This window comes from Nothobranchius furzeri, chromosome 16 (assembly GCF_043380555.1).
Source record: "Nothobranchius furzeri strain GRZ-AD chromosome 16, NfurGRZ-RIMD1, whole genome shotgun sequence".
Taxonomy (NCBI): Eukaryota; Metazoa; Chordata; class Actinopteri; order Cyprinodontiformes; family Nothobranchiidae; genus Nothobranchius; species Nothobranchius furzeri.
The window spans coordinates 41,179,541-41,193,340 of record NC_091756.1 but is presented as its reverse complement, the minus strand read 5'-3'; the positions used below and the strand labels follow the sequence as shown (position 1 = coordinate 41,193,340).

General features: G+C 41.2%; 1 protein-coding gene across 4 annotated transcripts in view; it reads left to right on the top strand.

Moving 5' to 3' along the window:
- Nucleotides 1-13,800, top strand: part of pald1a (phosphatase domain containing paladin 1a) — a 70,790-nt gene that overhangs the window by 21,256 nt on the left and 35,734 nt on the right. For all 4 annotated transcript variants that reach the window (XM_015963037.3, XM_015963038.3, XM_015963039.3 and 1 more), the window contains exons 7-18: nt 1,752-1,827; nt 2,494-2,648; nt 2,871-2,967; nt 3,672-3,776; nt 4,031-4,126; nt 4,206-4,340; nt 6,252-6,368; nt 6,711-6,890; nt 6,990-7,187; nt 7,428-7,568; nt 7,656-7,727; nt 10,922-11,062. In XM_015963037.3, the coding sequence (XP_015818523.3) occupies nt 1,752-1,827; nt 2,494-2,648; nt 2,871-2,967; nt 3,672-3,776; nt 4,031-4,126; nt 4,206-4,340; nt 6,252-6,368; nt 6,711-6,890; nt 6,990-7,187; nt 7,428-7,568; nt 7,656-7,727; nt 10,922-11,062 (1,513 nt within the window). The remainder of the gene's footprint in view (nt 1-1,751; nt 1,828-2,493; nt 2,649-2,870; nt 2,968-3,671; nt 3,777-4,030; nt 4,127-4,205; nt 4,341-6,251; nt 6,369-6,710; nt 6,891-6,989; nt 7,188-7,427; nt 7,569-7,655; nt 7,728-10,921; nt 11,063-13,800) is intronic.

Genomic DNA, 13,800 nt, shown 5'->3' with positions numbered 1-13,800 from the left:
TCACAGGGAATACTAAAACTAATTCTGCCTGTGGGGAATTAAAACAAAAGTACAAATAACTAGGGATGTCCCACTGGGCAAAGATTACTGAGTTCTGGACCAAAATAAGGATCTCCAAAGGTCCAAACTCTAAACTGGGTGGTTAAACCAAACTCAAGGTGATATATTAAACTAAACCAAAAACCCACAACACTCTAAATGTAATAAAAGGGAGATCTGCACCACAAAAAAAGATGAACTCTAAACCAAAAGGTAACAGCTTATCCATGTCATGGTCTGCGTCTGTGTCTTCCCTCATGTGTCTCCTGGTGTTCTCCATCCCTCTCTAGATTCCCCTTTTGTGTCTCATAGCACCCTCATGTGTCTTTTGTCTACGTCTCATTTATGTGTCTTCTGTTTGTAGCCCTTTAAATCATTCCTCCCAGGTCCTGTGTTCATTCAGTCATCCCCAGCCCCTCCAGGTGTTCCTTCACGTTCTGTGTCCTTGTAGCTCCAGCCCTTTTGTCCCCTGCTCGGTGTGTGTGTGTGTGTGTGTGTGTGTGTGTGTGTGTGTGTGTGTGTGTGTGTGTGTGTGTGTGTCCTTCCCCAGCTCAGTGTATGTGTGTGTGAGTGTGGGTGTGAGTCCTTCCCTCAGTCTTTAGGTTTAGTTTTGTGTTTTATAGTTTTAGGTTTATCTGCCCTCTGGTTCTGTTCCCCTTTTAGATAATTGTATTCACCTGCTTTCCCTCCAGCCCTCACTCCACACACCTGCTGCCTGTTTCCCTAATTGCTCCTCCCAGTGTATATAAGCCCTGTCTTGTCTCTGTGTTGTGTCGGTCCATTGTGGTAATTCTGTCAGACTTCTCTAGTCTCTAGTATTTTGGATCTCAGTCTTCTCTAGTCTCTAGTGTTTTGATCTCTAGTTTTGGTACTTGGACATTTTTGGACTTTTTGGCTCACTGTCGTTTGGATTTATTCTTTTGTTCATCCTATAAAATAAAAGGATTTTTTCTTTATATATCATCTCCTGCCTCATGTCATCCTGGGTACCTGCATTTTGGGTCCTAACCATCCTCGAATCGTGACAATCCAAACGCAAGAAGCTGTTAGCGAAGATGCTAACAGTAGCTTTACCAACGTTAAGTTCAAGTTACCAAGTTTACATAAACCAAAAACACCCAGCAAACAGACCAGCACGGAGGGGAGACTGCTACCACAAAAAACAGCTCTCCTAATGTCTGAAAGAAGCTCCTTTATGAAGGGAGAAATGCTCCCGGTGATTTTCTACATCTGCGGTAGGGACGAAGCAGCGCATTTGATCCTGGAAGTTGTTGTCCGTTGTCGGGAGACGAAGGCAGGCAAAACAGGAATCTTGTAGCGGATGGACATTGTTCCGGGTCTTCTGTATTTGGCGGAGATGTTAAAGGCGGAGAAGAGGGCGAACTAGAGGAAAAACAGGCAGATTCCTCCTCTATTTACAAACTCCTGGGGATGCAACAAGTGGGCGTGGTGCGTCGACGAATTTATGGAATCGAGCCGTCGACATCATCGACGCTTCGCTACAGCTCTACAGATCAGACATATCTCTTACTTTCTAAAGTGACCCAAGAATTCTAATCTTTTGCATCGGTCCTTGCTCTAGTGTTTACCTCGCCACATTAGTAAACTGGGCATGAGGAAGCTCTGCTGTCAGGTGTAGACTTACATATGGGCTCTACTGACACAACATTGACTTCGGGCTTAACTGTGAATGACAGTCTGTTGTGTTGCAGGTACTACAGACTACCACTACCAGTGGAAGGAGCACCACTGGAAGAAGACTTTGATGCGTTTGTTACCATACTCAGGGTAAGCATGTCAAAGGTCCATTAATAAAGTCCCCCTTTTGTGGTTGTGTTTTATGTTTTCATCCTGTCTGTAGAGTAATTCATGACCAGATTTTTATAGGTTACCTGGATTTACTCAGTGCAGTGGTGAGAGGGTCAAACTCTCTTTTATTTAATCCACATTTAAATCTGTCTCCCACATGAAAGAGTAAATCACCAAAAGAGACGAGTCTGCAGCCAGTTTATGTCCTCTCTTCAATCACCTGCTCCGTCTGGTTTCTGTCCTGCCCTTCGCTCATGCATGTGCTCTTCCTCTCTTTCATCTGCCCTTTTTAGGACTGCCTTGCTGCAGCCGCGTGCTGCGTTCCCTGTGGTTAGAAAGTGGCATCTGTTGTATAATTTTATTGGCACAGCAGCTTTAATGCCACACTACGTCTTGACAGTCACTTTTTAGTTCAACTCCACTTAAACTTTGATAAGATTTTCCGTTGATCTTTGTTTTGAAGTAAAACGCCGTTGCTAACTTCTTCTCTCTTATTTTCACTTGTCAACCAAAAGACATATTTAGCAAGTATTTTTTTCTTTTAGAAGTTAACTGTATCATCTGTAGCTTTACAACAGCATGTTGGTCCCACCTCAGTTAGACGGCATTGAGTTAAACCCTCCTCCTTTGTGTGTTGTTTTCCAGGAGAGCCCCAGCTTGTTTCTGAGCCACAATGAGTCCCAGAAGCTGCCTGCTCTGCTGTTCAGTTGCCAGGTTGGCGTCGGTCGCACAAACCTTGCCATGATCCTCGGCACGTTAGTCATGAACCGCCTCAGAGGGGATTTGCAGCTGCCACCCCAGTAAGAGCCCACGATTAGAAAGACTAGCAAAACAGAGACAGTCATCCTTTAGGTCTCTAATTATTGAGGATTTTAATCTCCTGCATTTTAAACTTGTTTTGTGTGTGTTGTTTTTGCAAAATATCTCCTAATTTGTTGGATCATTCCAGAGAATGCTAGGCCCTTAAATTCTTGAACTGTTTTATGGAAAATGAGTTGAAAATATTTTGCTTTGTGTTGCAGAATTGAGGAAGCAGCAGCTTCAGAACCCAGACCACTATTTCAGGTCATCCAGCATCTGATCAGCAGGCTGCCTAATGGACAGCAGCTCATGGAAGAGGTACTTCAGATACATAGCCCTACTGCAATCAAATAGATTAAAAAATACTGAAATATTACAGTAATGGACAGATTTTATGACAAAAACATAATAAAGTAACCTAAAAATCTAGTCTCCCCCCCCCCCCCCCCCCCCCCCCCCTAGGACAGCTCTAATTTAAACCCAATAATTTAGTTTCTTTAACTTTAACTATCAGGAACAAGCTTCGTCTGACATCAGTCTGTAGAGCAGTGGAAATGAAGCTGGGCTAATTTGCATCAGTTTTTCCATGCATGTGAAATGAGGTGAAGGTATAGAGGTGCATTGAAGAGGCTGCTCAGACATCACATTAGCATGCATACTCAAATGCGTGTTGAGCAAGCACCTGTGCTCAGATCTCAGTTATCTGCTTTAAATTCAAATAAACGTGTAGCTTTTGTTTTGCATTAGCTGCAGACAAGATATCAGCAGGTCCATGGATGTTTATGTAACTTCACAATAAATACAGTGACCTGAACTTCAGCTTCATTAACGCAGTACAATAAACTTTTATTCTGAAAATGTTTACAAATAAGGCTAATAATGACTTAAGAAATAAAACGTAAGAGACCCTTTTTTCTTTTTTTTGTACAAAATATGTTTAGAGAGACTGGTCTTGTAGAAACTCGCTGCTTGATTGGAAAGTTTTCACCACGTGTGAATTTTATTTTTATTGTTTTAATCAGGTTGACCATGCCATCACCTTGTGTTCAGAAATGCACAACATTAAAGAAGCAATATACGAGAACAAGAGCAAGCTGGAAGGAATTGGAGAAGATTATCAAATTCAGGTTAGTGATTATCTTTTTTTCCCATCTGATTGTGGCATCTTTCTCTTCAGAGCCCTCACCCAGTGACCTAAATAACTCATGATTTCCAGCTGCCTAAATTGTACTTAAAAACCATCATGACTGAAATCAGAACAGGATGCTGGTGTCATCCTTATTAATGAGCTCAGAAGTGAAATGTATTTTTTCCGGTCAGGAAAATAAAAATGGAAGAAGTAGCTAACATGAACAGATACTGTTTATTTTTAAACTTTCAGGGAAGCAGCACCAAAGACTACTTTCTCCACCGAACAATGCAGAGCTTGGAGCGCTACTTCTACTTGATTGTATTTAATGCCTATCTTCATGAACAGGTACATATTTCCAGTTATCCTTTTTTTCTTTACTAACAACGTGACGCAGCTCATTTGTAACTATCTTGTTTTTTTCCAGTACCCACTTGCCTTTGTGTTCAACTTTAGCCAGTGGATGTGCCGCCATGCCTGGTTGTACCGGTTACTGGCTCGTATGAACCTGTCAGAGCTGTCAGCTCCTGCTGAGCTGGTCACAAAAGGAGCCCGTGTCCTGGTGAGGAACTCCTGCTGAAATGTCACTTTTAAAAATGTTTTGATCTCATGTGCAGCTTGTTAAATTTTGAGCTTTATGCATTAAATGCACCAGGGCCGTGCAACTAATCTCAATCAAAATTTAGTTTAATTTGGGATTTCTGTTCCAAATAAAACAATGGACACTCTTAACTGACAAAAATAGATTATTACCAAAATTATTGAGTCAAACTATACTTAGGACACTTGTTTCTACTTTGTTAATCTTTTTTATTGACATCTTCTCTTGCCTTTTCCACAGGCTGAACATCTAGGGGTGTTTTAAAAGTCTCTAATACGAAAGATAGCAGAACGAGGGCAGAACACACCAGTGCTATGTAACAAGTTTCAAAACCTCCTCCAATATGTTTTTGTTATGATCCCCTCACATTCGCCATACTCTTTTAGGTTCATGATTCATCCTTCTTGAAAAAGAGTTTTATGCACACTATTAGCTCATCTGTGCTTTAATAGCAGCCTTGCTTAACTATGTGTGAAGATTTAGCTTAAATAGTTGATCTCTGTGTGTTTTTAACTAATTGCTGAATCTTACAAGTTTTATTCGGGTTTTCACAGCATCTGTCTGCATTCCTTCGTGGGGTTTTTAGTTGCTTGCAGCTCAAGGCTACCAGGGCGTCAGATTCAGATAACAAGAATTTGTTTGGGTCAGGCCTCTCTGCCTTCAGTCTTTAAACTGATCCTTTCCAGTCCTTCAGTGAAGCCAATTTTGGGTTTTTAAGCTTGTCCATACCGTCCGATGACTCGCTCCGAGATGACATCCATTTTGCGCAGTAATACCGGTATCGCAACTAGAACATTGTCCAGCTTACGATTCACCTCGAGTAACATCCCATTCTGAGAAGTCTCCACACGGACGGTGCTTTCCGTGGGTGCGGGTCGCCCTCCAATCGCTCCCGTCTTCCCAAATTTCCAGAAAACCAGATATCCTCCCACTCCAATCAGGAGAAATCCAGTGATCATCAGACCAAATATCCGCACGTCTTCGATGTCCTCAATTTACAGCTGGGAGAGGCATATGATCTTCCACTCCTTCCAGGAATCCAGCATATATCCCACCGGGTGTGTCTCCTGTGGACATGTGGGAGCCCCCCCGCTCCGTTCTCATTGTTGAAAAAATCTTATCAATCGCATTGAATGACCAGTTTATCAAATCCATGGTTAGTAAAAAAAAAATATATATATATATATATAGAGAGAGAGTTTTTCTGAAGAAATGCAGAGAAGCACTCTGTGGGCAGACAGGACAAAGAGCCTTGGGAAAAAAAGATAAGGGAGCAAAAGAGGGAAGCGTCTGTACTGCTCGAGTGCCTGAAGTGTTTATCTCCTCAAATACATTTAACACCAGACTGAGAGCCCCTGAGACGGATTCCCTGTGTTGTAACTGCCTTCTTGTACGTAACATGTCTGTGTAACAGAAACATTTTGTAACTGTAACTTTTGCTGCCTCTTGGACAGGACTCCCTTGAAAGTTAGGTTTTTAATCTCAATGGGGTCTTCCTGGTCAAATAAAGATTAAATAAATAACTAAATGTTAAATAATTTCATTATTCACCAGAGATTTGGATTTTTCCCCCTTTAATCAACAAGTGCTTAAAATCAATTTAATAGACAGGAAAAAAGTTCAGTCGCTCCTGTTTTTTGTTGTGTTTGTGTACCGAGACGCTTTGCAACCCGATGCTGTTAATCTCGTTTAAATATTCAAGTCCTACGTATCTTTTCACAGAGCCATGTCAACGGCTGCATGAATATGGCGCCTTTATTCAAGCTTGTCACCGGCGTGACAGCCTCCCACGCTGCCCCCCTCCAGCTCTCATCTGTGTCTTAAACATGCGCCACCTTTCACCTTCTGATTAAACTGCTTGTGTCTGGGCAGGTTGCTGATGAGTGCTTGGCCCCTGATGTGCTCAGCACAGTCAAAGAGATGAAGGCGGCCAACTTCAGACGAGTGCCCAAGATGCCCGTTTATGGAGTGGCTCAGCCGACATCAGAGGTGCGGTGTCGTTCTTCTTCTTTCATCAAATTAACACCAACGCTCTCATTCATCTGCGCTAGATTGCTGCTTGGTTTGATGGAACACCAGGAAGATGATTAGTGGCCTTGTTAGAGGTTGTAATTAACATAAAAGTGAAGTGGATGATATAATCGGTTTCTTTTTATTTGTTGTAATCACCAGGATTGACTTCTACATCCCTGTAATTATCTGTAATATTCACAGCTACAGATAGATTCAAAGGAGTGACTCGTGATTATTTTATGAAGACTCAAACACCCACTGCAGTTAGCTGCAGCTGGACTACAGGCCCTTTGCCTTCACCGTCTGTGTGCTCTGCAGGCGATCGGAGCTGTGCTGGCCCATCTGATGGATGAAAAGAGGAAGCACAGCCACGTGTTGTGGGTCAACCTGCAGGAGGATTTGGTGCTGGAAGGAAATGGACAGATTCTTACACCCAGGGAATCGTCACAACCGGACCAGCACATCTCTGTCCCAACGAGTGATCCACAGGTTCTAGAGGTAGGAAGCAAATATTTTAAACATTTTTTACAGCTTTAAGCGTAAGTTAAGTAGCTTTTTCACTTTATTCTAATTAAATATGCTTTATCTGTTCTGCAGAAGTTAGAAACATCCCTGAAAGAGGAGATTCTACAGGCTCAGAAGTGGTTGGAGGTGATACTAGAGCATGAGAAGCAGATGAAGATGTTTAAAAGCTGCCTGACAGTTCAAGAGATCTTTAACCAACACAAAAGCTCCCACCAAGGCCTCGAATACAAACGCATCCCTGTGACGGACTGCTGCGCTCTGCGGGAGGAGGTGAAGATATGTGCATAAAAAAAAGTATCTTATAAACATTAAGCCTTGGGCTCCCTCTAGTGGATAAGAATGTTTCCTTTAAATTTAAATATAAACTATTATGCTTTTATTCTACATGTTTTTGCAATAACAATTTTTGTATTTGGTGACAATAATGTATTTTATGTGTATGCATGTTTAGGTGTGTAACGCTTGTGACAGAAATTCTGCATGAAGTTAAAATGAAAAATTGTTTTGCAGGATTTTGATAAGCTGCTAGAGGCCATGAAGAGCGCTTTGGCTGAGGATCCCCACTCGGCTTTTGTTTTTAACTGCGCCAGCGGCAGAGGCAGGACCACGACCACCATGGTTGTTTCTGTTCTGACTCTCTGGCACTTTAAAGTAAGCAGCACTCTCGAACTTTCTAAAGGTTTTTTTGGGTATCAGTGTTTCCAATCACCCAAATGAGAACCTGCCTCTCTGATGCAGGGGTTTCCAGAGTGTGCGGATGATGAGATTGTGAGTGTTCCAGATGCAAAGTACACAAAAGGAGAATTTGAGGTAAGAACTTATGGAAAATATCAACATTTTAAAGTTCTTAACATGTTTTAAAAACTTCACTTACACTAAATTTTAGTTGTTAAATCCAGATCAAGCTATGATGTAAGAGTTTTTTTTTTTTTACAAAGAATAGAAATTTAAACTTAGACTTATTTGTAGATTGTTTCTAAAAATGTTATGACATGAATAAAACAGATGATAAAAGGGTGATGATAAATTATAGGAAAATGCATCATAGACATTCATAAAAACATAAACATGCACTTTCTTCTTAATAATAGTTTCAACTTTCAGTTTATTTTTTCCTAAACTTTGATTATGATTCAAATAAACAAATATTTGTAAGACAAACTCTAATTGTTCCTCCTTTTTGATGGGTTTGTATTCATATTTTAGCCTTAAGCATTTGATTCAGATTTGTATCACCCAATCAGTAACCGGAGTCTGTCGGCTGAGTCCTCAGCTATGTAAGCACATGTGCGCGCACGCGCGCACACACACACACACACACACACACACACACACACACACACACACACACACACACACACACACACACACACACACTGCAGAACCATGATTTCACATGCCAGTCACATGGCAGTGTGGCCACCAGAGTCTCTTAGTTACATGGGCCGGTTACCATGGAAACCCCATTGCGCTTTGATTCAGCCTCTTAAGGGTCTGGGATGCAGGCAAATTCCCTGTTGCCTTAACTGTCAAATAGGATGTTGCCATGGCGTTAAAGTCCAACCCACTACTTGATGGAGGAACAAGTCAGACCCTAATTTTAGCAAAGACCTGGCAAAGAAACTAAGCGACTTCAGTTCATCCTGGGGACAAATTTATGTTATATCTTTTTGAGAGTTTAAACAAATTCTCACCTGTTTCTAAAGACATGATTTAAGTGTTTTATTAGTCAAAGGGAGGGTAGAACACTGTTTTACTCAGTAAGTTACATTTATTTTTATGCTAATATAATTTGTGAGCAAAGAAGCCAAAACAGCATTGATGTTGCCTTATCGATTTAAGCTGTGATGTAATGTACTCCAGCAGGCATTCACAGATTCAGGGGTTTGAACTGTTCTGATAACAAGGGCAGATGCAAAGAAACTCCTTTCAACAAAATATAGATATTGAAAGTTCGTGCAAATGAATATTTTAAATAAAAGACACTCCTTAGATCTGAGCCTGAGTCTTTTGCCTAAGTTAGCTAGATGTTTATGACACAGCTGTGGTTTAAAGTCCTGCGCTGATGGAAATGTGCCCATTTCTGCTGGGTCAACATGTTTACACGAACATGCTGACGCACATTTGCAACAATGCATTAATTAGGTCGACACACTGAAACTGCCCCGATGGTGGAAGGAGTGCAGACAGGAGTGAGTCAATGCACAGAATGCAAGGAAGCTTCTGCAGCATTGATTGCATTAATAACACAGCAGAATATGCAATTAGCACACTGAATGGCTGTGCTTTAGGTTTAACAGACAAAATAAAACTAGCCAAACTTTGCGCTCAGTAATAGGTTATGTATTGTATTGCAGGTTAAAAAGGGATGGATACGTGTGATTTCTAATAATTTCTGAATCCTTGTACAACTCTCAAATTACCCAAAGTTTCCTCACCAGCTTTTTTGTGGGCTGTTAGGTATATAATCTTCCTTTATTGTTGGTTCTTCCACTGTGATCACAGCTGCTGGATCACAGCTGGATTCATTGTTACTTGCTGTTTAGCTTTAGACCTTGAGACCTTTGGGAATGCGACTCCAGGCTGATGTGCTGGCCTTGACTGCATTGAGCGGTTGGGCCTGTGGGTGTAGGCAGAAAGCCTGTTTGGTGCAGCTTCAGGCTGATCACCACTGAGGCTTCTGCCTGTGTTACTTGCTGCCAGTCTGGTCATGCTGTTAGACTTTTATAGGCTGTTTTTAATTATGTATTGTCCAGTCTCCTTTCTTTATTGTGGTCCTGTGATTCAGGTTGTAACAGGGATCCTAATGTCAAAGCATCCTGTTGGTTAAAATACGAATATAAATGATGAGTTTATTTTAATTAAAGTGGATGTATTATGCAAAACTCACCTTTTTCCTCATTTTGTGCTGCCATGTGCGTCTCAACTGCTTCTATAAAGTACAAATGTAAAAAAAATACTCTGTCCATCTGTTTTCTGTCAGTGTTTGGTTTTAGGAATTATGTGCCTAAACGAGCTGTTTCAAGAAGTCCACATTTGTGATGTCACAAACAGGGAAACTAGAATACAACCATCTCTCACATGAAGAAAAGCAGCTGATACTGGAGGAGCAGGCCGGATGTTGGAGCTTCTCAGCTTATAGTAGCCTGAGCAAGGGATGGGTGGGCGTGGCCCGCTCCAGCTCGTTTTCTCCCAGTCTTAATCCACCCACACTTTATATGTGAAAAAATATGCCAGAATAACCAAGATGGCAGCACTTTAACAGTGACTGATGTTGTTGGAGGAGGCAAGGGACTCTGAGTCGTATTGGCTCGTGATTGGCCAAGCCAGCAGAAGGAGTGATGCAGTTTCTGCTGTTTATACCCCAAAGCAGCAGCAGGCTGTACTGGCTACGTCACAGTAGCCAACAGCAAAGGCTGATTCCAGTTCAAATATGGCGTAGAATTTTAACCTGAAGATAGCGCTACACAGATGGGTTTAGGCTGAATGTTAATAAAAAACATAAAAATAAAAATTTTTATAAAATGCTAAACTCATTTACACAACTGTCAGCAAAAAGTTGATTTGGGGATGGTTTGCCCTTTAAAGTGACAGAGCCCTGAAGCAGCTCATTCTGGAAGGTACTGAAAATGTGCATAAAATTGCTAAAATTGTTATGTGAGGGATTTAGTACAAACATCATAAACACATTTTGTATCATCCACAGAACTATTATAACGTCAGACAAAAGCCACATGTCATCTCTCTCTAAATGGCATTTGTAGCAGTTTTATTTTTTTGTTTGGAGAAAATGGAAAAAGTATTTACATTGCATCAGCTGTACAACTTTAGCTTTCATTTAAACATTTTAAAGAGAAATGCTGACATTTTTATTTATAACTATAGAAGTCTACAGTAGGTGTTAACGTTTGCAGATTCACCCCGACTCAGGGAAACTTTCTGAAGAGTTTCAGCTGGAAACAGGCTGTATAATGAGTGTGTGTGTGCTTTTCCCTCCTGTGCAGGTTGTGATGCAACTTGTTCGTCTTCTCCCCGATGGCCACAGGATGAAGAAGGAAGTAGACTTGGCACTGGATACTGTCAGCGAGACCATGACGCCCATGCACTATCATCTGAGGGAGATCATTATCTGCACTTACAGACAGGTACATCAAACGGCACAGTGGTGTTCGTTAACCAGACTCATGGATGCAGAACACCTGTTTTATGTCTATAACCAGAGGAACGTGGGTCGTTACTTAGATTTAGTTCAAGGTCAGAGCCGAGAAAATTAGCTGTAGTCAACAAAGTCATTAAAAAGCTACATGCACGGGATGCTAATGAATGTTTTTTTTTTTTTATACACATGATGCATATTGAGATGATTTCACTTGCAGTTTGCCATTAAGCCTGCAGATGGCCTCAGGGGTTAGTTTTACCAGTTTAATCCTATTTGCATAGATGAGAGAAATCAACTTCTTTGTCTGTAAAAAGTGCAGAGCGAAGAAAAATCATGTTCATCTCTAAATCGTCATAGATCTTTTTATTTTATTTTTTTTAACAGAAATGTCAAAAAGAGAAAAAGAATGATGGGATTCTGAAGCCTGATGATGTTTTATTTCTGGCTGTTTGCCAAAAACATAAAATGTGTTTTTTGTTTGAAACAGAGGCATTGATCATGACAAATGAAGAGTAGCAGTTCCAGCTTTAAAACTGTGGTTTTTCAGACTGCCAATGTGATGTAGACTAATCATGGTGGTGCCTCTGTGCACCATCAGCTGCTCTCAGCATACTGGAGCCACCCGGTCCTGTCTCCACCGTATCAATGGGCCTCATTGTCCTGTGATCTCTGCCTTTTATACATATTCTCTCTCTGCCTGTCACCTTCTGATGCCAAGCTCTGCAGGAGAAAAGGCTCCCTGTCAACTACCTTTCCAATTAGTGAGATACATTGTATAATAGCTTCATTCTAAAAATCGCTGAAGCAAATGCTAAAGTAGTGATGAAGAAAATTGCCTAAATAGTTTATTTTCATAATTGTAGTCCTAGCTTTGTATTGGTTGTGATTACTTTTGCAAGATGTTTGCAACAACAGCTTAAGCCATGGAGCAGCACTTATTGACTGGATCTCTGTTTTGATTAGAAACAGAACTGATTTCTACAGTTTTGGGTGCATCTGATGATGAAGTCCAACGTTAAAATGCAGCAAACACTGTGGGGGGAAAAACGCAGCAAAGGAGAAAATGTTTTATGACTTTATAGACAGAGGGCAACAGTGCTGCCAACTGTGGCACCATGCAGCCTATATTTATTTCCTATTTTAGCTCTTAATTGTTTTATAAATTCCTTTTGAATTATATACTTTGATTACCTATAGGCAATTTTTAAAAATGATGTTGGATATTGTTTCTTTTATTGCCGACACTTTCTGATTTATTAAAGTCTAAAGCCTAGTTTATGCTTTTGCGAGACCATCAACATATATACTGGACAATGTGTTTCCATAGGCTCCAATTATAAGTTTTTAAGCCAAAATGGGAGGTGGCCACCACCACCATTTTGGCCATGTCATGGGTTCCGTCAAGCCCAGACAATTCCATAAAAGAAGGGAAAAGAGGTGGAGCTGAGGGTGGGGCTGTAAGGCTGGGATCAAATGACGACACCTGTCGAACTGAAGCGATGTAGCTACAAGATAACCCAAAGCTAATGCGGAGGTGGGAGCTAAGCTAAAGGAGATAGCTCCCTAGCTACAACTGGAGTTAACTGTGCACAACACCCGGAGCTTCTGAGTCAGAGATACGCCAGGCTGACCGCTGGGTAAAACCGGGTGGAACACAGAGGTCTCCCGAGAGCTACACAAGCTGGCAGCTGCGCAGCAGACAGGCACCGCTGCGATCAGAGATGCATTGAGCTGCCGCTATAAGTCCATACCGATAGTCAGAACCCAGCTCCACCATCTTGTTATAACCCATTTTCAAAAATGCAGCGTTATGTTAAATGCACAGGTTAAACAGTACATGTTAAAATCTAAGCTCAGCTAGTGCAAGAGCGGCTGTGACCTAAAATACATAAATATTATTTTACTTACCGAAAAAAATGAACTGGAGACTCCTTGGACATTCTGTTAGTGCAATTAATATGACAGCAAGTCATTTTGTCCAACAATTGCACAAATAATATCCAAAAAAGAATGCACAAACGCTACAACTAATGGTCTAAGTTGAGAGACTGAAAATCGCGGAACAGTTTTCAGGCGAGGCCGAGGCTCAGACTGAGGCCTTTCCCCGGAGCTAGCTCTGCGGTCACGTGGGTCTGATGCTCATTAATTATTCAGAATTTTAGGCTTTTAATACACTTAAACAGAAGAATGATAAAAAAAAATTCACCCCCCCTCAGAGTTGTCATGAGTGTAAACACGATCTATTAAACCAAAAACATGTTTTGGAACCAGGCTGTAAACATGTTTATTTCTGCAGTGAAATTGGTATTTTTAACATGGGAGTCAATGAGGATTTGCTCGCTTCTGACACCAGCCCCCAGCGGATGAGGGTGGAACTGCAATTTTTGTCATTTCTGTGTTGGCTTCAATTTAAGACCCGAATTATGGGGGCTTGTGCGCGACACACGCACTGACAGAGGCGTTTTGCAAAGCAATTCCCTGCCAGGACAACAGAGGGCATAGTGCTGTTCTGTTGGATCCGGTCTAAGACAGTGGCTATTGTGTTTATATTGTGTTTTTTGTATTTCGGAGACTTTCTAACAAGGACAATTTGTCCCTCATTCTCCTCCACCTCTTTGTGCGATCGCCACCTCTAATCCCACATTTCCAGTCATTTTCACAAATAAATAATCCACAAATAAAATTCTTGCTGCATATATTTTTTCTTCTCCAGTCACAGTTAAA